This window comes from Podarcis raffonei, chromosome 5 (genome assembly GCF_027172205.1).
Source record: "Podarcis raffonei isolate rPodRaf1 chromosome 5, rPodRaf1.pri, whole genome shotgun sequence".
In the NCBI taxonomy this organism is placed as follows: Eukaryota; Metazoa; Chordata; class Lepidosauria; order Squamata; family Lacertidae; genus Podarcis; species Podarcis raffonei.
The window spans coordinates 99,583,618-99,605,131 of NC_070606.1; the positions used below are offsets into that span (position 1 = coordinate 99,583,618).

Sequence of the window (21,514 nt, forward strand, 5' to 3'; positions counted from 1 at the left end):
TCTTCTGGGTCGGAGATGCAAAGTTCTTAGCATCAGGGCACCTTCCCATGCTCTCTGACCAGCTTGGACAGCTGCACCCACCAAAATCATGGGTGGTGGCTGGGAAGGCCCACGTCTTGCAAAAGACCCTCGTGTTTATGGGGACCTCGGCAGGGGGTGAGCCTTTTAAAACAGGGAGAGGCACAGCCTGTTTATCTCAAGAGCTCCCAGTGTCTAGGAGAACTTTCCCCAAGCCACACGAAGCTGCCATTTGATGGGCAAGCATCTAACAAAAGAATTTAAGCAGTGCCTTCTGGATCAGGCGAAAGCAGGCCCGTCTCATTCAACATCCTGTTCCACAGACACCGAACAGGAAAACCAGGATCCGAGCACAAGAGCCTTCTCTTCTCCTGTGGTTTCCAGGAATTGGGATTCAGAAGTGAGTCAAACAGGGTGTCAAATTTAGATTGGCTTGGAAAGGAACAGGGTCCATTGCTTAACTCTGTGCCCATCCGAGTTGTTCCAAAAATGTGTCTCTTTTGTCGGGTTGTAAAGTCTTTTGGTGGTGGAGGAGACTCTTGAGAGTCCCATGGACGGCAAGAAGATCCAACCTCTCCATTCTTAAGGAAATCAGCCCTGAGTGCTCACTGGAAGGACAGATCCTGAAGCTGAGGCTCCAATACTTTGGCCACCTCATGAGAAGAGAAGACTCCCTGGAAAAGACCCTGATGTTGGGAAAGATGGAGGGCACAAGGAGAAGGGGATGACAGAGGACGAGATGGTTGGACAGTGTTCTTGAAGCTACCAGCATGAGTTTGACCAAACTGCGGGAGGCAGTGGAAGACAGGAGGGCCTGGCGTGCTCTGGTCCATGGGGTCACGAAGAGGCGGACATGACTAAACAACAACAACAAAATCTTTTCTATATAGCGGTTACATATGATTTGGGGGGGGTGTATCTTAGAGGAATGAGCAGACAACGTTTATATATTAGTGGAAAGCCACCTGCTAAGGCTGCAATCCTAACCTGGGGTGTGAGAGAGGTAAACAGATCAGTGGGGCCAACATCCCATCTATTGTCCTGCCGTTCAGAACAGAAAAATACAAAATAAGAATACAAAACGTGCAATAAAAGAAAAACAAACCAATAACCCCCACAAGTACATTAAAAAAGCCGTAGAATGTCCATCAGCCAAACGCCTTGTTGAAGAGAGACACTTTGTCTGCTGGCGCCTAAAGATATGTAGCAAAGGTGCCAGGTTAATTTCCCCGAGGAGAGCCTTCCACAAATGGGGAGCCAACACAGAAAAGGCAATGGAAATGTTTGGCTGAGACAGCTAAATGCACATAAGGTGCGACCATACTGTATTTTGATATTTCCCTTCCTTATTCTGACTTCTTTTTCCAAACAAAATTGGAAATGAATATAGAATCTACTCTTCTCCCATAAGAAGATAAAACTTTATTCGCATTAGCCAATGGCCATAGCAACAATAAAACATTACAGTATATGTAGAAAAGGAAATTTAGCAGCACAATTTAAAGTCCTGAACCAGCCATCAGTTAGTGGCCCTTATTCTCATTGCCCCTGCTATGAACCTTGCAGCCTTTGCTGTTATCTGCTCATTTTGATCTGATAGAAGAAAGTGAAGGAATGGGTTTTGGGAAACCACATTGTGGCAGTGGTTGAGCACCCTGGGATGGTTAGTATGAGTGGGGTGATGATCTGGTTCCTCAGGTCTTTGTAGAGAGTACAAGACAGGAGGACGTGTGCCGCTGTTTCAGTGCTGCCATCTCCACAGGGGCAAAGACGTTTCTCAGGCGGGATTTTTTGGAATCGACCCTCAAGTACCACAGATGGCAAAACATCCAGTCTTGCAAGTGTAAAAGCACATCTGTCTTTTGGGATAATAGGTTTGTGCAGATATGGGGCCAGAGAATCAAAATGTGGCCAGCTCAGTAGCAAGCGAGCAGCTCAGATCAAAATGGCACTGTGTCAGGTGGAGCCCAGCATATAATTCAGCCAGCTCCAACCTCTCCAACCGCCAACCTCTGGCCCTCTGCCATGAATGCTTTAGTTGACATTCCCGCGTTGCAGGGGGTTGGACTAGATGACCTTTGGAGGTCCCCCGCAACTCGACAATCCTACAATTCTATGAGAAACCGAGCCTCTCATTCTGTTCTTGCGCTGAACTTGCCCAGCCGTTCTCCTTTGGCGCAAGGATCTCGTTCAGGGGAACAAAATTGCAGCGGTGTGTCCTCAGAGGGGGAGAACTGGGCCAAATCCCTGTGTTTAGCCATTTGGCAAAGCACAAGGCAACCACGCCGAGGCCCTCTGGAAATCTGGCTCACAATCGCTGGAGATGCTGGTGAGGCGTCTTACCAGGGAGCAGATAATTAAATGTAGCATCGGGTCGGGCGTGTAATTGCTATGTATCCATCAGCTTGTCTCTGCCTCTAATAATTTCAGTGCCAGAAGATGATTTCTGCATGAATATGTTCCATCTCCCCACCCCAGATCCCTCAACTTGCAGGCATACGTGTAAAGGTAGCAGAGATTTCTGCAGATAAAAAAAGCAAAGCATTGCAATGGAGGCACGTTCTGGCTGCCCACCTGCTGAACCCACAAAGCTCCTCCTTGTATGAAAGCCCCCACCTCTCCACCCATCACTAAGAAGGGAAAATTTCCTAGTCTGTAGTAAACTGCACAAGCGAGTGGGATGTTGAGATGACGATGATTGTTATTATTATATCCGTCTCAGAATAAAAACAGACTATAGGGGGACGGTGGTGGCACTGTGCGTTAAACCACAGAGCCTAGGGCTTGCCGATCAGAAGGTCAGCAGTTTGAATCCCCACAACATGGTGAGCTCCCATTGCTCTGTCCCTGCTCTTGCCAACCTAGCAGTTCGAAAGCATGTCAAAGTGCAAGTAGATAAATAGGTACCACTCCGGCGGGAAGGTAAACTGTGTTTCCGTGTGCTGGTCTAGTTTCGCCAGAAGCAGCTTAGTCATGCTGGCCACATGACCCGGAAGCTGTACACTGGCTCCCTTGGCCAATAAAGCAAGATGAGTGCCGCAACCCCAGAGTCGGTCACGACTGGACCTAATGGTTGGTGGTCCCTTTACCTTTACATTTATAGAGCCACAAAGATGTTTGTGTGCCCCATCACAGAGGCCATTCTCGCTCACTAGAAATCCAAGCAGCCTCTAGTTATCACCAGACATTTGCACAGCTCGGGACACAAGCAGAGCACCTTGGCATCCTCTGTGGTTGTGCAAATGTGCATTTTCTTCACGGCCAGCAGCAGAGAGGTCGGGAGCAGAGAGCTTAAGGAACAAAACCGTTCCAAGCAGTGCTGCCTTCCTCCTGGCGTGGAGAGCACCCTAAAAACTGTCTGCTGCTGCCTCAGGCGAGTGGTCCTTTGAGTCCAGTCCCCTGTTCTCACAATAGCCAACCAGTTGTCCCTGTGGGAAACCTGCAGGCAAGATCCGAGCGCCAGATCCCTCTCCCTCCCCTGCTGCTGCTCCAACTCTGGGATCCTTTTCATAGAATTGTACAGTGGTACTTCTGGTTGCGAACGGGATCCGTTCCAGAGGCCCGTTCGCAACATGAGCAGAACGCAACCCACGTCTGTGTGTCTGTGCATGCGCGGGTCACAATTCGCTGCTTCTGCGCATGCGCGTGACGTCATTTTGCACGTCTGCGCATGCATGAGTGGTGAAACCCGGAAGTAATCCTTTCCAGTACTTCCGGATCGCCGCTGGATGCAACCTGAAAAATGTATCATGAAGCAAATGTAACATGAGGTATGGCTGTGCGGGGCCCATACCACAGGAGGGCCACAGGAGGAAGTGATGAAAGAAAAGACTCCTTCACACAGCACAGAGTTAAACTACGGAACTCCCCGCCACAGCAGGAAGGGGTCGCCACCAATTTGGATGACTTTAAAAGAGGATGAGTCAAATTTATGGAAGAGGAGAGGGCTATGGATGGCTCCTAGCTGCTGCCTCAATGCTCAGAGACAGCATTGCTCCTGAATGCCAGTTCCTTTTTTTTAATAATAATTTTTATTAATTTTTTCCTTTACAAATTCATCATCACAATCATGTTCACAAATTTCTAGTTTTTGTATTTCCACCAGCTCCTCCACCTGAATGCCAGTTCCAAAGTGGGGCCCAAACCCCCAGCGCTGAGATTCAGAGCCTCATGTTCTACCAAACTGATCTATCCCTTCAGTCCAGAAGCACTGCAGCCTGCTTCTCGGCCCTGAACGGTCTGCTTCTTCCTTGCAAGTGGGGAGGGGTGCTCAGTGGCTGCAGGGAGAGAGGAAAGCCATCGGTGCAGGATTCTCCCTTGCCGAGGATCCTTCCTGCCAATGTCACGGCTTCTCCTCTCCCCCCCCCCCCGCCCTGCTTGTAGTGCGACTAAGTAGCGGTGACGGCATTCAGCGGCTGCCAGCATTAATTATTTCCGCAGGCTCTGTTTACTTTCCTGTGCCTCGGGGGAATGTTGTACGTACAGATCGCGGCGGCTCCCGTTCCATCTCGCCGGCGAGCATCACTGACGCAGCAGTGCTCCCCGGCATCATCCTTCTGCTTCCCTTCATGCGTAGGATTTTTATGAAAACACACACACACACACACACACACACACACACACACCACCACCACCCTGCTCTCGTTAATTCGGTCGCATCCATGGCGAGGAGAGATCCCAGGTTACCCCAGTAACCAGCGCTGGCTGGCAGGCTAATCCCCGCCATCTATTCCGGCTCAGGTCTAATGAAATTAGCACGTCTCTGACGTCCATTCCCGGGGAGGCGATTCTGACGCGGCGACCCCAGCAGGGACCTGCGCCCTTAACAGTTGTGCTCATCTTTGTGGCAGGACCTCGGCGAGGAGCGTGCAAGGATCAGGCCTCGCACGCTTGGCTCGTGGTGTTCGGAACAAAAGGTGCCACAGACCTGGAGCGGGGGGGTTGACGCAAATGCTGCCTGCAGCTTGAGCAGGCCGTATCAGGCCTCCCCCGGGCCCCTCCATATGAATTAGAACTCGAGGCTTTTGCTTTTCGCCATCTGCCGTCGCAGCGCAGGAGGAAGGGAAGGGAGCCTGGGCCTGGCGGCCCCGCTTCTAGACAACTGAAGAGGAGAAAGAGAGACAGAGAGCAAAGCTGGGCTGCAGGGTTTGTCCCTTTCTTGGGAGCTTTAGCACTGCACCCGGTTTTCGTGATTTCTTTCCGATGCAAATGTTGCCAAGGGGGAGAGAGGGTACCATTCCTCCCCATCGCATAAACACACAAACACAAACCTGCCTTCCACTCTTCCATGTGCTTTTAAGATGCTTTTCTGGGATAATGTAAGAACGAGAGCCTGCAGGATCAGGCCAGTGGCCCAAATAGTTCAGTGTCCTTTTCTCGCAGGGGCGGACCAGGTGCCAGACGGACACCCAAAAGCAGGATCTGAGCAGTGGCAGAAGTTGGGGTCTCAAATTTCAGCGGTGCCTTGTGCATCCCCAACTCCCAATCTCACAGTCCATTCCAAATAATAGTTGTGTCGTCTCCAGTGGCACCCTGAGGCTCTGTGCCCAGAGCAACCAAACCAGATGGACCAATCTGCCTCTAATCTGAGCCAGTGCCGGATTTAAAGGTAAAGGTAAAGGGGCCCCTGACCATTAGGTCCAGTCGTGGCCGACTCTGGGGTTGCGGCGCTCATCTCGCTTTACTGGCTGAGGGAGCTGGCGTACAGCTTCCGGGTCATGTGGCCAGCATAACTAAGCCGCTTCTGGCGAACCAGAGCAGCGCACGGAAACGCCGTTTACCTTCCCACCAGAGCGGTACCTATTTATCTACTTGCACTGGCGTGCTTTCGAACTGCTCGGTTGGCAGGAGCAGGGACCGAGCAATGGGAGCTCACCCCATCGCGGGGATTCGAACCACTGATCTTCTGATCGGCGAGTCCTAGGCTCTGTGGTTTAACCCACAGCGCCACCCGTGTATAAGCTAAACAAGCTCTAGCTTAGGGCCCCACTCTCTTGGGCCCCCCCTCAAAAAAATAAAGGGGAAAAAACCCCGGATGTACATTTCCAAAATATAAAATAAAAAGGAAATAAAACAAAACCTACCTACAGCAAGAGTGTTTTGTGTTGTGTAGGTTCCTATTTGTTATGTGCAAATGGCTTGAGATACCTATGAGGTCCATAAATTACCATATAGCATGTATTCAACACAAAAAGCAGCTACAATTTGTTGTTGACAAAGGACAGCTGGACATATAAAGGGCCCCATTGCCTTCTGTAGCTTAGGGCCTCATCAAACCTCAATCCGGCCCTGATCTGAGCACAGGAACAGCTCTTTCCTCCTCTGGTTTCCAGCAATGGCAACTGATATTCAGAAGCATTGTAGTAACTGATAGCTTTCTCCCTCCGTGGATTTGTCTGATCCTCTTCCACCGCCACTTTCTCCTGCAGCAGGGAGTTCCGTAGTTTCACCCTGTTCTGTGTGAAGGAGGACTTGCTTCAGCCTGCCCCGAATCTTCCCACTTCCAGCTTCTTAATTTTGCTTGTCTGCCTCTTAACTTCTGCTGCAAGCTGCCCTGGGAACATGAGGCACGCATCCGGTAAAGGGATAAGCGCACATTTGAGGTCCAAGACTCTTTTTTCGCTGCCCATCTGCACAGCGCGGGGATCTGGGGCCCAAGACTTTGTAGGTGGCTTCAGAGACCAAAGCTAATCCTTGATGGCGGCGAAATTAATGGCCTACCCGTGTTAATGCGTTAGATAAAAAGGCAGCCAAAGCTTTAATTGAAGTTCATCCCCTCGTGAATTTCCCTTTTCTGGCACAAAAGGCTTGAAATCAGCAGAATGGCCTTCAGGAAGCTTGTTATTTGAATGGATTATTATATGGCTTTTATTATATAACTTGCATCTCATTTATGTTTAGAAGGAGAAGAGGGGTTCTCTCCCTCCACCCTCCCTGCTCGGGTACGGGTATAAATATATCCTCTATGCAAAGAGCAAATTCAGCCCTCTAAAGCAAGATCAGACCACTTTAAATAGTCATGGCTTCCTGGGAGCTGTAGTTTGTTAAGTGGGTGCTGAGACTTGTTAGGGAGACCCTTGTTTCCTCCTCCCCTCGCTACAATTCCCAGAGTGGTTTAACGTCAACCCCTCTCCTCTGGGAGCTATGGGAATTGTAGTTCTCTGAGGGGGATGGAGCAGGGTCTCCTAGCAGCTCTCAGCATCCTGAAGAAACTACAGTTCCCAGGGTGCTTTGGGAGGGAGCCACAGCTGTTTGAAGTGGCATGCTATGGTTAATCTGAAGGAGCGTCTCCACCCCCACCATTCTGCCTGGACTCTGAGGTCCAGCTCCGAGGGCCTTCTGGCGGTTCCCTCCCTGTGAGAAGCAAAGCTACAGGGAACCAGGCAGAGGGCCTTCTTGGTAGTGGCACCCGCCCTGTGGAACGCCCTCCCACCAGATGTCAAAGAGAACAACAACTACCAGGCTTTTAGAAGACATCTGAAGGCAGCCCTGTTTAGGGAAGCTTTTAATGTTTGATGTATTTTAATATTCTTTTGGAAGCCTCCCAGAGTGGCTGGGGAAGCCCAGCCAGATGGGTGGGGTATAAATAATAAATTATTATTATTATTATTATTATTATTATTATTATTATTATTATTATTATTAATCCCAGTTGCTTCTGAATCCCACTTGTTGGACACCATAGGAGGGGAGAATTGATTGTGCATGGAGGGGAGAATTGATTGTGCATGGTTTTCCCAGCCACTCTGGGCGGCTTCCAAAAGAATATTCAAACACAGTACAGCATTAAACATTAAAAGCTTCCCTAAACAGGGCTGCCTTCAGATGTCTTTTAAAAGTCAGATAGTTGCTTATTTCCTTGACGTCTGATGGGAGAGCATTCCACAGTGCGGGCGCCACCACCGAGAAGGCCCTCTGCCTGGTTCCCTGTAACTTGGCTTCTCACTAGGAGGGCACTGCCAGAAGGCCCTCGGCACTGGACCTCAGTGGGGTGAACGATGGGGGTGGAGACGCTCCTTCAGGTCTACTGGGCCAAGGCCATTTAGGGCTTTAAAGGTCAGCACCAACACTTGGAATTGTGCTTGGAAACATACTGGGAGCCAATGTAGGTCTTTCAGGACCGGTGTTATGTAGTCTCGGAGGCCGCCCCCAGTCGCCAGTCTAGCTGCCGCATTCTGGATTAGTTGTAGTTTCCGGGTCACCTTCAAAGGTAGCCCCACGTAGAGCGCATTGCAGTAGTCCAAGCAAGAGATAACTAGAGCATGCACCACTCTGGCCAGACAGTCTGCGGGCAGGGAGGGTCTCATCCTGTGTACCAGATGGAGCTGGTAGGCAGCTGCCCTGGAAGCAGAACTGACCTGCGCCTCCATGAACAGCTGTGAGTCCAAAATGAGCCCCAGGCTGTGCACCTGGTCCTTCAGGGGCACAGTTGCCCCATTCAGGACCAGGGAGTTGCTATGTGCTGTGCTGAATTAGGGCCCCTCTGGGTTTCTGGGGGTCACACCTGTGCCATCCCTCCTGCCTTCTGTGCAGGAAGGACCAGATGTGCTTACAAGCTCGTTTTCGGTTTCCGCCAGTGCTGAGTCACCGACACAAAAGCAGGGGTGGAAACGCCTTGCATTTGCAGAAACATGTATGCTTTCCAGAGAATTCTTTCTGCCACCCCCTCTGTTTCTCATGCATTGTGAAAAGAAACTGTTGTTGAAAGAGAAAACGGGAATTTTTTATTCAAAAGTGGGACACTAAGTACATGGATGGATGAATCTCCTGATTTTGGTTTCTTCCACATCTCAATATCAGTTCTTTCTCTCTCTTTTTTAAGTTCCTCCAAAATCCACCAGCATTTTATTTTTCCATTCATTTCGCAGGATTCATACACACTGCAGAGTTTTAGTTTTTTTTAATTAAAAAAACTAAACTAAACCAAGCCAACCTCTCAAAGCACTTTGCAATGAGAGAGAAAGAGGTGATAAAATTATGGGTAAATGCAGTTAAAAGCAACCATTTGCAGCACTGAAGTGATTTTTAAATGAATTAACTTTTAAAAGTTGGCTAAAGCCTAAGAACAGATCAAAGCACACATCAACACTAATACAAGGTAGAGTTGTATGTTTTTTTTTAAAAAAAAATGGTTTGTTTTTTTAAAGAAAGAGCCAAAAGGGGTACAGCAAAGGCACCTGCCATTGTCAAGTGGCAGGCAGTTCCAAAGTGCAAATGATGCACATATTTTCACCTAAGGTACACACTTTTGCTTAAGCATTTTTCTGAGTTTCAAAGCCATTTTTCTGAGTTCACTTCGTGTCTTATTTCAGAAGGTACAGATCAGGCAGATGGCGGAAAACATCTGTAGGGATTAATAAAGGGATTTTCAGTATGTGCGGTTTAATGCTGCCAAATTTCTGAGCCATCCTTCCCTGTGATCGTATGGCCTCCTTGCTGTTCGCTAAGACAAGATATTGGAGGGAAAGGCCTTGCTTGCCACTGGTTTTGTTGTGTTTCAAAGTAAGACTTCCTATTTATTTAACCAGAATCTAATCAGCCGCAACCGCTGTAATGGCGCTCTCCAAGCCAAACATAGACAGTAGAGTAGAGAAGCTTCATCATGTCAGTTATCTTCATTTTCAAAATGTTTTGCTGTGGTTAACAGTTGCCTTCAGAACTAAAAATAGGAAATGGCAAGATGGAAATTAAAACCAAAGTAAATATCTGGCTGAGCCAGCCTTGGTGATTATGCAGTTTGTAGGGTCGAGTGCCAGGTCTTAATTAAGTTTCTCCCCCCTCCTTATTGATTTATGCTTCATTCTGATTTATTCCCCATAACATTTGTTACTATGTCTCTTTCCCCTGTTTATATTGCGAATGACCTGCGGTTAAAAGCAATAAATTTGAACCCAACTGAGTTCTATTATTTGTGCATTTCCAGCTTCTGAGGACATCTGTGCTTCTGAAATGCTTCTTCCCACCTAGACGGGGAAGCAAACAGCAGCAAACCAGTAAACATGTAGCCCCAGGGTCATCCTGAGGGCCGGATTTAGGCTTGACGCGGCCCTAAGCCACTGAAGGTAATGGGGACCTTTATATGTCCAGCTGTCCTGGACAGATCTCAAGCCATTTGCACATGTTGCCCTGCAACCAGTCCATGCAGAATTTGTGGTTGTTGTTGTTGTTTAGTCATTTAGTCGTGTCCGCCTCTTTGTGACCCCCTGGACCAGAGCACGCCAGGCACTCCTGTCTTCCACTGCCTCCCGCAGTTTGGTCAAACTCATGCTGGTAGCTTCGAGAACACTGTCCCACCATCTCGTCCTCTGTCGTCCCCTTCTCCTTGTGCCCTCCATCTTTCCCAACATCAGGGTCTTTTCCAGGGAGTCTTCTCTTCTCATGAGGTGGCCAAAGTGTTGGAGCCTCAGCTTCAGGATCTGTCCTTCCAGTGAGCACTCAGGGCTGATTTCCTTCAGAATGGAGAGGTTGGATCTTCTTGCAGTCCATGGGACTCTCAAGAGTCTCCTCCAGCACCATAATTCAAAAGCATCCATTCTTCAGCGATCAGCCTTCTTTATGGTCCAGCTCTCACTTCCATACATCACTACTGGGAAAACCATAGCTTTTACTATACAGACCTTTGTTGGCAAGGTGATGTCTATACTTTTTAAAGATGCTGTCTAGGTTTAGGCACCCTAATTTCTGGGACATGATTTATAACGAAATGAAAAAAGTTTTTAAATATACCTTCCCAAAGAAACCAGAGGCTTTTTTTGCTAGGGATAACAGGGATGAATTAAGAAAAGAGGACCACAAATTATTTATGTACGCCACGACCGCCGCTAGGATTCTAGTGGCTCAAAAATGGAAAACCCAGGAAATCCCAACTTTAATGGAGTGGCAGACGAAATACATAGAATTGGCGAAAATGATCTATAAGATTCGGAACCAAAAAGTAACAAAGTTCAAAGAGGAATGGAGTAAATTTGCGGAGTATATACAGATTAATTGTAGAAGCTTAAAGACTGTAGCAGGATTAATACAAATCTTGTGGAGTGAACAGAGTGTAAATAAGAATCTGTAAGAGTGGATGTTAATTGTGAAAGCCGATGTAGGGAAGGAGGGAAGTCCGGGCGCGATAAATGTTGAATGTAAGAGTATATGTTTTATTTATTTTTGTTTTGGAAAATCAATAAAAATATTTTTTTTAAAAAAAGAATTTAGGCACCCTATATATAGAAAGGAGCAAAGCAGTGATATTTTAGGGAGCAGGCTAGCAGGCAGGGCCCATAACTTACATCATAGGAGCCGACACAAGACAAAACACTGTTGCTGTATGTAGGTTTTATTTTATTCGCTTTTATCATATTTTGGAAATGTACATCCAGGGGGGTTTTTCCCTTTAATTTTTTTGGGGCCCCCAAGAGAGAGGGGCACTAAGCTATAGCTTGTTTAGCTTATATGTAAATCTGGCACTGGTCATCCTACAAGGGAGGAAGCTGACATTAGGATTTGTGGACATCAAATGACACTAGGGTTGCCGTGGACCTGGGATTTATCAGACATATCTGGAATAATGCAGTCGGAAGCAGCGTCCGGGCGGAAATCAGCAAAAATGTATGGGAAAATCTGGATGTAGGGCAACTCATGTCGGCAGTGTCATATTTGGTGATTTCCCTTTTTAAAAAGCCCAAAAACTTCATATTTTTGGCCAAATAAAGGGGGGAGGGAGCTCAATAATTTTGCCAAAAAATGTTCAACAACTTTTGTGTCCGGATTTTAACTCTTTTGAAATATGGCAACCCTAATGAATCTGAATGCTGGGAGATTCAGGAGAGATGAAAGAAAGGACTCCTTCACACAGCACACAGTTAAACTACGGAACTCCCTGCAACAGGAGGAAGGGATGGTCACCAATTTGGATGGCTTTAAAAGAGGATGAGACAAATTCATGGATGAGGAGAGGGCTATGGATGGCTCTTAGCCAGAAGCAACATTGTTCCTGAATGCCAGTTGCTGGAAACCCCAGAGGGGAGAGGGCTGGTCTTGTGTTCGAATCCTGCTTGAGGCTTTCTCATTGGGGCAGCTCTTCAGCCACTGTGAGAACAGGATGCTTGACTAGATGGGCCACTAGCTTCACCCAGCAGGCTGTGGGATTCAGTGTGTTGGCCACTGTCCACATAGGGACACAGCTATCTCGCGATGTTTGCCTCGTTCCTGTTGCCAAAAAAACCTGTGGTATTTATGTATCCAGGGAAAGTGTGCCTTAAAAATATATGTCAAGATAATGTACAAAAATGCATTAGAACGGGCAAAACAGCGTACAGAAACCTGCTGATTAGGACCAGGGCGCTTTAAAATGCTAACATTTCCATGAGGACTTCTTTCTTTAGAAAAATATGGAAATGTGGTCAACTGATTGGAAGAATAAAAAGGTAAAGGGGCCCCTGACCAGTAGGTCCAGTCGTGGCCAACTCTGGGGTTGCAGCGCTCATCTCGCTTTACTGGCCGAGGGAGCCGGCGTACAGCTTCCGGGTCATGTGGCCAGCATGACTAAGCCGCTTCTGGCGAACCAGAGCAGCGCATGGAAATGGCATTTACCTTCCCGCTGGAGCGGTACCTATTTATCTACTTGCACTTTGACACGCTTTCGAACTGCTAGGTTGGCAGGAGCTGGGACCGAACAACGGGAGCTCACCCCGTCACGGGTATTCGAACCACCGACCTTCTGATCGGCAAGTCCTAGGCTCTGTGGTTTAACCCACAGCGCCACCCATGTCCTGATTGGAAGAATACAAGACACCAATAAAAACTCAAATGAACAGACCCAATCTGTCCCTCTGCTATTTCAGAGTGCAGGCTGATGCCAGGAGGACTGAGGCGGTGATGCGCACAGGCCCAAATTCTGCTCCTTGCAAATATGTCCTTGCACCTAGAAAGCCAGCATGTCAAGGAGAAGGGCAGCTCATAAACCCTCTTGCTAGAATCCAAGCGCACCTTTCTTGAGATGCCTCCTCCTTCTCCTCCTGGCATTAATCCTTTTCCCTTTTCTGAGCCCCCCCATCCCAAATCCCTCTGCCTTCAAGTTTGGCTCTTTGACAGAGGCTGCTTTGTTCTGCCTTAGTGAGATATCGATTTTTTTCTTTTTAAACATCACTAGCCGGCAATGCCTTTTAGCTCTTAAAAAACACATACAAAAAGACCTTCGTTTTTCTTTAATGTGGCTTTATCGCCGGGTTTAAAGCAAAGGTGAGCCAAACTTTCCCCTGCATCTAACACCCCTTTCCTACACCCCCGCTCCGAAAACTGCTCCCAGGCAGCGGAGGCAGAGCTTGATCTCTCTGTAGCTTGATCTCTCCTTCCTGGCAAATCACTTTTTCTTTTTTGCAGATGCAACTTGTAAATGAAAGAAATGAGGGAAATTAACCTGGCTTAACCTGGATTTTTATTTTTTTTACCTTTCTCCCAAGAGTCCAAAATGAAGACCGCGCATCAGCCCTGAATGGTGTTTCAGGAATTTTTAGCAATGAAAATTGCTAAAAAATGGGAAAAAAGAAACTGTGCCAACAAAAAAGGAATGGCAAGACAAACTGTTAGAGTATATTGAACTGGCTAGATTAACAGAGGCAATTAGAGATCACAGTAGACAAGAGTTTCGAAAAGCATGGGGGAAATGCAGAGAATCCTTCACAAAACAGTGCCCTAAAGTACATACCTGGACTTGTTTCGATTAATGTCTGCAGGAGACTTTGTGGATATTTAAGTTATAATTAGAAAAATCTTAATAATTATTCATAAAGGAACCAGCTTATAAGAAGTAAATAAGGAGGCCAGATACAGGATAAAGGAAGTCTTTCATTTGGTTGTTTGTATTGTTGTATGTTATGCTTATTATATGTTATGTTCACATTTAATGAGGGTGGATTTCTGTATTGGGCGGGTGGGGGGTTTATGTTATGTTGTGAAATTTCCAATATTTTTTTTAAAAAAAGAATGGTGTTTCAGGGAATGACAGAATCTTAGAATTCTAGAGTTGAATGGGACCCCGTGGGTCATCCAGCCCAACCCCTTGCAATGCAAGAAGCATCTCAAATATAATTTAATCCTGGGGTTTTAATGTCTGGGGTGAGTGATGACTCTAGATGGGAGGAAATGTCCACTTTTCCCCACTTAGAACTAATTATACCATCATACCTTGCAAGTCAAATGGAATCCATTCTGGAAGTCCAGTTCAACTTCCAAAATGTTCGGAAACCAAAGCGCAGCTTCTGATTGGCTGCAGGAAGGTCCTGCAGCCAACCGGAAGCCATGGAAGCCCCATTGGACGTTCAGCTTCCAAAAATAGTTCAAAAACCGGAACACTCACTTCCGGTTTTTGATTGTTCGGGAGTTGGAACGTTCGACTCCCAAGGCGTTCGGGAGCCAAGGTACGACTGTATACAGTGGTACCTCGGGTTACATACGCTTCAGGTTACAGACGCTTCAGGTTACAGACTCCGCTAACCCAGAAATAGTGCTTCAGGTTAACAACTTTGCTTCAGGATGAGAACAGAAATCGTGCTCTGGTGGCGCAGCAGCAGCGGGAGACCCTATTAGCTAAAGTGGTGCTTCAGGTTAAGAACAGTTTCAGGTTAAGAACGGACCTCCAGAACGAATTAACTACTTAACCCAAGGTACCACTGTATATATTTTATTTTTCTTCCCTTTGTTAACTGGTTCTGTCACCCAGGAGAAATGTATAAAATAGGACCCATTTCTACTTTTGGACAGTTCACTGATCTTTAGATAGCCAAAGTCCAGTTGCAGGAACTCATGAATGATGAATGAAACTTTTTTTGCGTCAGCCATCAGCCATAGCAGCAAAAGAGCATTGCAATATACACTGCACAAAAAGTCAGTGATAGAAAAAACGGTTTAGGGTCCAGAATCAGCAGTCAAAGAGTGGATCTTATTCTGATTGCCCCAGAATAAGATCTTTGGTTGGGACCTCATGAACAAGGCTGCTCTTGAGCTCTCTTAGCTTGGACAAAAGGTAAAGGTAAAGGGACCCCTGGCCATTAGCTCCAGTCGTGGCCGACTCTGGGGTTGCGGCATTCATCTTGCTTTATTGGCTGAGAGAGCCGGCGTCCAGCTTCCGGGTCATGTGGCCAGCATGACTAAGCCACTTCTGGCGAACCAGAGCAGCGCACGGAAACACCATTTACCTTCCCGCCGGAGCGGTACCTATTTATCTACTTGCACTTTGACGTGCTTTCGAACTGCTAGGTTGGCAGGAGCAGGGACTGAGCAACGGGAGCTCACCCCATCGCGGGGATTCGAACCGCCGACCTTCTGATCGGCAAGCCCTAGGCTCTGTGGTTTAACCCACAGCGCCACCCGTGTCCCTAGCTTGGACAAACCAGTACATAATGGGGCAAATCTTCAGGCGCAGGTTATTCCTGACCTACCGTATTTTTCGCTCTATAACACGCACCAGACCATAACACACACATAGTTTTTAGAGGAGGAAAACAAGAAAAAAAATATTCTAAACGAAACAGTGGATGTATGATTTTTGTGGTTCATGCTGTGGCCACAGACATGTGATCTGACAGTGAGTTTGGAGTAGCCCAATGCAAAAATCCTGAGGATCCATGTGGATCCATGCTTTGTAACCACGTTTTTGCACCACTGCGACCCCAGGCAACAGTGGGTGCGTGATTTTTTTGGTGCAAGATGTAGCCATGGACATGCTATGTGATCTGATGGTGAATTTGGGGTGACCCAGTGCAAAAATCCTGAGGATCCATGTGGATCCATGCTTCGTAACCACGTTTTAAGTGGGGAGGGAAGGAAAAGCACTCAAGGGACAAGGAGCACGCATGGGGTGTGTGGAGAAGGATGCTGCTAATAATGCTATTTAGCAAGCTGAGTGGGGAGGAGAGAGGGACAGAGAGCCTGCTTGCTTTAAAGGAGCCAACTCTCCTGCTTTGCTCCTTTAAAGCAAGCAGGCTCTCTGTCCCTCTCTCCTCCCCACTCAGCGGCTCTTCTCCCGCTTTGTTGTTTCAAAGCGAACCACGGAGGAGGGAAGGAAGGGGAACCATGGATCCTCTGCTCACAACTGCAGCAGATCCCCCCGCCATCCGTAGGCATTCGCTCCATAACACGCACAGACATTTCCCCTTACTTTCAAGGAGGAAAAAAGTGAGTGTTATGGTGCAAAAAATACGGTAAATTAATGGTCTGTTGCTGGTGTCTCTCTTCCCACATGCAGGGCTCTGGGATTCTGGGCGGATCTCCCATCGCTACGCCTCCGATGGCCACCCCGGTCACTGGCCACAAGCGTATGGTCATCCCAAACCAGCCTCCCCTGACGGCCACCAAGAAATCAGCATCCAAGCCTGGTTCTCAGCCCATCCCTGTGACCCCGGTCGGCACCTTGAAACCTCAGCCTGTTCCGGCGTCCTACAGCACGGCTTCCACCCCGAACCGCCCGACCTTCAACGTGCAAGTGAAGTCGGCCCAGCCGGCCCCCCACTTCCAGCCACCAGCCCCCCAGTATAGCAGTCTGGCCCCCAACCAAGCGGCTCAACCAGCGTCTTCTCTGGGTCCAGCGCCCTACGTGCCGTCTCAGCCCCGGGCCGCGGATTACGGCTACACGCCCCAAACCGCCCCTCACCCAGAGCCAAGCTATGGGTACGGGGGCCCCCAGGGCCGCTACCAAGATCCGGCCCACCCCGGAGGCTACGGAGGGAGGACTGGCTCGGATCCATCCTACGTGCCGCAAAATGCCTGGAAGCCGGAGGCGACATACCCTTCTCCCGGGTCTGCGGCCCTGAATCCCACAGGGCAGTACCCAGCATCCGGAGCCAAGAAAACCTACATCACGGAACCGGCCGCCACACCTCAGCCCCCTCTCCTGCAGCCAAAGGTAAGAGGCAGTGTCCGACCCTGGCGATGGGTGTGGGGAACGGGGAAGGGCATGGGTCTTGAGTCCCACAGGCCGGTTGAGTTGGTTATTGGATTTCTGTACAGTCATACCTCATGTTACGTCCGCTTCATGTTATGTTCTTTCAGGTTATGTCCCGCGGCGACCCGGAAGTACCAGAAAGGGTTACTTCCGGGTTTCGCTGCTCGCGCATGTGCAGACGCGCAAAATGATGTCACGCGCATGCGCAGAAGCAGCGAATTGCAACCTGCGTGTGCGCAAACGTGCCACTGTGGGTTGCGCTCTTTTCATCTTGTGAATGGGCCTCCGGAACAGATCCCGTTCGCAACCAGAGGTACCATTGTATTTCGCTTCACGCATTCAGAGGCGCCCCAAAGCGATTTGCAAGAAGACAGCGTGACGTGTGAAACACATTCGGATAATTAGTAATACAGCACTTATTTATTTATTTGTTGACTTATTTCATCAAATTTATAGGCTGCTTGATCTCAGAACACTCGAAGCAGTTCACAAGAAAAGACAACACAATCCAATAATCCACAGGGAGAATTAGCAACAACAATGCAAAAAAGTTAAAATAACAATAGACTAAAAACAGATTTAGGACTCGCACCAACTGTCTAAGCATCTAGGTAGGCTTGTCTAAACAGGAATGGTTTCAGCAGGTTTCTGAAAAGAGTGCAGTGAAGGCACTTGCCTGTTGTTAATTGGCAGGGAGTTCCAAAGTCTAGGAGCTGCCACACAAAATGGCTAAGTTCTTACAAATGTGGAACAGGTCTTATGCGGCCCCTGTAGAGGTACAAATTCCACCGACTGAAGCGGTCAAGGGGGCAAATGTTGGGTGAGATGATATTGTAGGCAAACTGGTCCTGAGTTGTTAAGGGCTTTATATACTAATAACAACATCTTGATCTTGATCTGGTAGCAAATCACCAACCCATGAAGATCTCTGAGCAGGAGCGTTATATGCCTGTCAGCCCTTCCTCCTGTTAGCAAATGTGCTCCAGCATCCTGCCCTAACTGCAGTTTCTGGTTCAAGCGCGAAGGAAGCCCCATGCACAAATCCAAACATGCAAATACAAAATATTAAAAGTCTTCATCCAAAGAAAAGTAATCTGAAAGAGCTCCAAATATCCACAGTTGGAGGCAGCAGTGCTTTTCAGGACCAGGAAACCATAGGGCAGGAGTCTGCTCTTGTGTGTGAATCCTGCTTGTGGATTTCACGCAGTCAATTTTTTGGCCTTTTTGAGAGCAGGATGCTGGACTAGGTGGGCCTCTGGCCTGATCCAGCAGATCCTCTTCTTATGTTCCTAACCCATGGTCCATATATAAAGCCAACCCCTTCCACCTCTACAATTCTATGATTCTAGAAGATTTTCAAGTGGGATAAACTTTGGAGAGCTCATCCTCTTCTGTGCAAACAAAGCCGCCAGCAAGTTCACCCTTGCTATATGATTTAGGACCAGGTGTGGCTGGATGTTGCTTTTACCCTTGCAAACATTGTTTTCGGAAGACCCACTTTGCCTGCCCTTTGGCAAATCAGGGATTTCCATGTCCATCTTAAGCACTTGCAGTCACCCCCATCTAACCAGCAGCTTTTCGGTGTGCAAATCGGAATTTCCATTTCCACCTTCGCAGGCTGAAAACATGTTGCTCCTTTGATGCCACCGTGAAAATGTGTTTTGTATGTGCAGGTGATATGAATAACATCAACATCAACATTGGGAGGGGAAGGGGATTTTTTGCAGACCAGGTGCACACACTTTGCATGCGCCGAATCATCACCTTGCCATATGCCCCAGAGTCTCACCCTGCTCCCCTGTGCCTCTGCTGTGCTTGCTGTCCTTCATTGGAGGGGTTAGATTAGGGGTTAGATTAGATGGCCCTTGGGAGCCCCTTCCAACTCTACAATCCCATGACTCTGTGCACAGGGTTGCTGGAGCTCCGCAAACAATCCAGCCTGCATGAACAAAAGGCCTGAGTCAGTCCATGGAGGTGCGAAGCAAACTTCTGGTTCCAGGTCAAAGGGTCGCATCCAGAGTTTTGCCTGTGGCTTTCCCAATGGGGCAGCACCCCCTCAGAGTTGATTTTGGATTTCTCCTCCTCTTGAGGAGCGCTTAAGCAGCTCTGATGATGCTTAACGTGGGGTTGCCTGCGCTTCAAGCAGATAATTCAGCTAATTAACTTAGTGTGTTCCTGGAGCAGGCGAGGGCAGAACGTCTCCGAGAACAGCAAGACAGCAACTGAAACCTGCAGCTTTGAAGTGCAACCTTCCAGACCCTTGATCATCTCAGTTGCCCTCCTCTACACACCTTCCAGCTTGTCAACATCCTTCTTAAATTGTGGTGCCCAGAATTGGACACAGTATTCCAGATGTGGTCTGACCAAGGCAGAATAGAGTGGGACAATTATTTTCCTTGATCTGGACACTAGACTTCTGTTGATGCAGCCTAGAATAGTGTTAGCTTTATTGTGGGTTGTTTGTGGGCTAGCAATGTGCTGCACATGAATGTGCAAGAGGCCCAGTCCCTGGATACTCCTTCCTTATTCCCTCTTAACTTAACTTTGGGACAAGTTTTCTTCAGATTCATCTTTCCAGTTAGCTGAGGAATCAGGAGTGGTCCAGTTGGAGCCACAAGCCCTAGAAGAGCTCTCTGAAGATTCATTGTTAGTTTTCTTTGATTCTTACATTTTTCATATGGATGCAGATATAAAATCTAATATTTCCTGCCCTTCTTCTCGAGGCTCCAAGCAGCTAACAGATAATACCCTGCATCAAAACTGTTTCTGCTGCAAATTTCTAATAAATCTCTTTCCTCTACGCCAAATCGTGTTTGTTCAGCAGTTCAGCTGCCAACTTCCTTTGCTGCCGCCTTGGACAGATTCGGAAAGGAGAGGGCATTGGTGGCTAGTAGCAAAATATGGCAAGTTCTTAAAGAAATGGGAGTGCCTGATCACCTCATCTGTCTCCTGAGAAATCTCTATGTGGGACAAGAAGCTACAGTTAGAACTGGATATGGAACAACTGATTGGTTCAAAATTGGGAAAGGAGTACGGCAAGGCTGTATATTGTCTTCCTGCTTATTTAACTTCTATGCAGAATTCATCATGCGAAAGGCTGGGCTGGATGAATCCCTAGCCGGAATTAAGATTGCCAGAAGAAATATCAACAACCTCAGATATGCAGATGACACAACCTTGATGGCAGAAAGTGAGGAGGAATTAAAGAACCTTTTAATGAGGGTGAAAGAGGAGAGCGCAAAATATGGTCTGAAGCTCAACATCAAAAAAACGAAGATCATGGCCACTGCTCCCATCACCTCCTGGCGAATAGAAGAGGAAGAAATGGAGGCAGTGAGAGATTTTACTTTCTTCGGCTCCATGATCACTGCAGAGGGTGACAGCAGCCACGAAATTAAAAGACACCTGCTTCTTGGGAGAAAAGCAATGACAAACCTAGACAGCATCTTAAAAAGCAGAGACATCACCATGCCAACAAAGGTCCGTAAAGTAAAAGCTATGGTTTTCCCAGTAGTGATGTATGGAAGTGAAAGATGGACCATAAAGAAGGCTGATCTCCAAAGAATGGATGCTTTTGAATTCTGGTGCTGGAGGAGACTCTTTAGAATCCCATGGACTGCAAGAAGATCAAACGCATCCATTCTGAAGGAAATCAGCCCTGAGTGCTCACTGGAAGGACAGATCCTGAAGCTGAGGCTCCAAGACTTTGGCCACCTCATGAGAAGAGAAGACTCCCTGGAGAAGACCCTGATGTTGGGAAAGATGGAGGGCACAAGGAGAAGGGGACGACAGAGGACGAGATGGTGGGACAGTGTTCTCGAAGCTACCAGCATGAGTTTGACCAAACCGCGGGAGGCAGTGGAAGACAGGAGTGCCTGGCGTGCTCTGGTCCAGGGGGTCACGAAGAGGCGGACACGACTAAACGACTAAACAACAGCCACGATGGCTATGGTCTGCCTCCACAGTTGGAAGAAGCAATGCTTCTGAGTCCTGGTTGCTGAAAATGGCAGGAGGGCTCCTGTGCAAGTGAGCAGACAAACCTGTTGACCAGCATTTCTGCCAAGATGCTCTTGCATTTCTGATGCCCGCACAGGGGGAGAGGAAAGAGGGCATCTGGCCTTGCAGATTCTGATTGCTTTTGAGAGCCAGCGTTCCCGAAAACCAGACATTTTCAGAAGGCATTTCCTTGCATAACGAAGCTGTAATAACGGGGAGTGTTTGTCCTGTGGGCCTTATTAGGCCCCTTCCGTTCGATGCGCACAAGCCATGATTTGTTTTTCCACTTTCCTTTCGGAAGCCTTGTTACCGAGCTGTGCAAAGCGTACCTCCTCTCCTTTCCCTAGCAATGCCAGCACCTCTCGCCGAAGCCTGCAATTAGATGCTTTGCAGAATAATAGGGCTAAAAGGGGAATGGCAGGATCTTGTCTGCGGCCTCCAAACCGACCCCATTTGTATAAAATTATACGGGAACACAAAAGATTAAGCGCTCGCTCCGGTGCGCAGATGCGCCCTCTCAGACCAGCCGCTGCTTACTGTCTTTTTTTGGTAACAGAACACTTTGTACTTTGG

The 21,514-nt window shown here is 48.0% G+C and overlaps 1 protein-coding gene across 6 annotated transcripts in view; it reads left to right on the forward strand.

Annotated features, from left to right (window-relative positions):
- LPP (LIM domain containing preferred translocation partner in lipoma) overlaps positions 1 to 21,514 on the forward strand; it is a 295,814-nt gene that overhangs the window by 197,915 nt on the left and 76,385 nt on the right. For all 6 annotated transcript variants that reach the window (XM_053387367.1, XM_053387369.1, XM_053387365.1 and 3 more), the window contains one exon: positions 16,250 to 16,906. In XM_053387367.1, the coding sequence (XP_053243342.1) occupies positions 16,250 to 16,906 (657 nt within the window). The remainder of the gene's footprint in view (positions 1 to 16,249; positions 16,907 to 21,514) is intronic.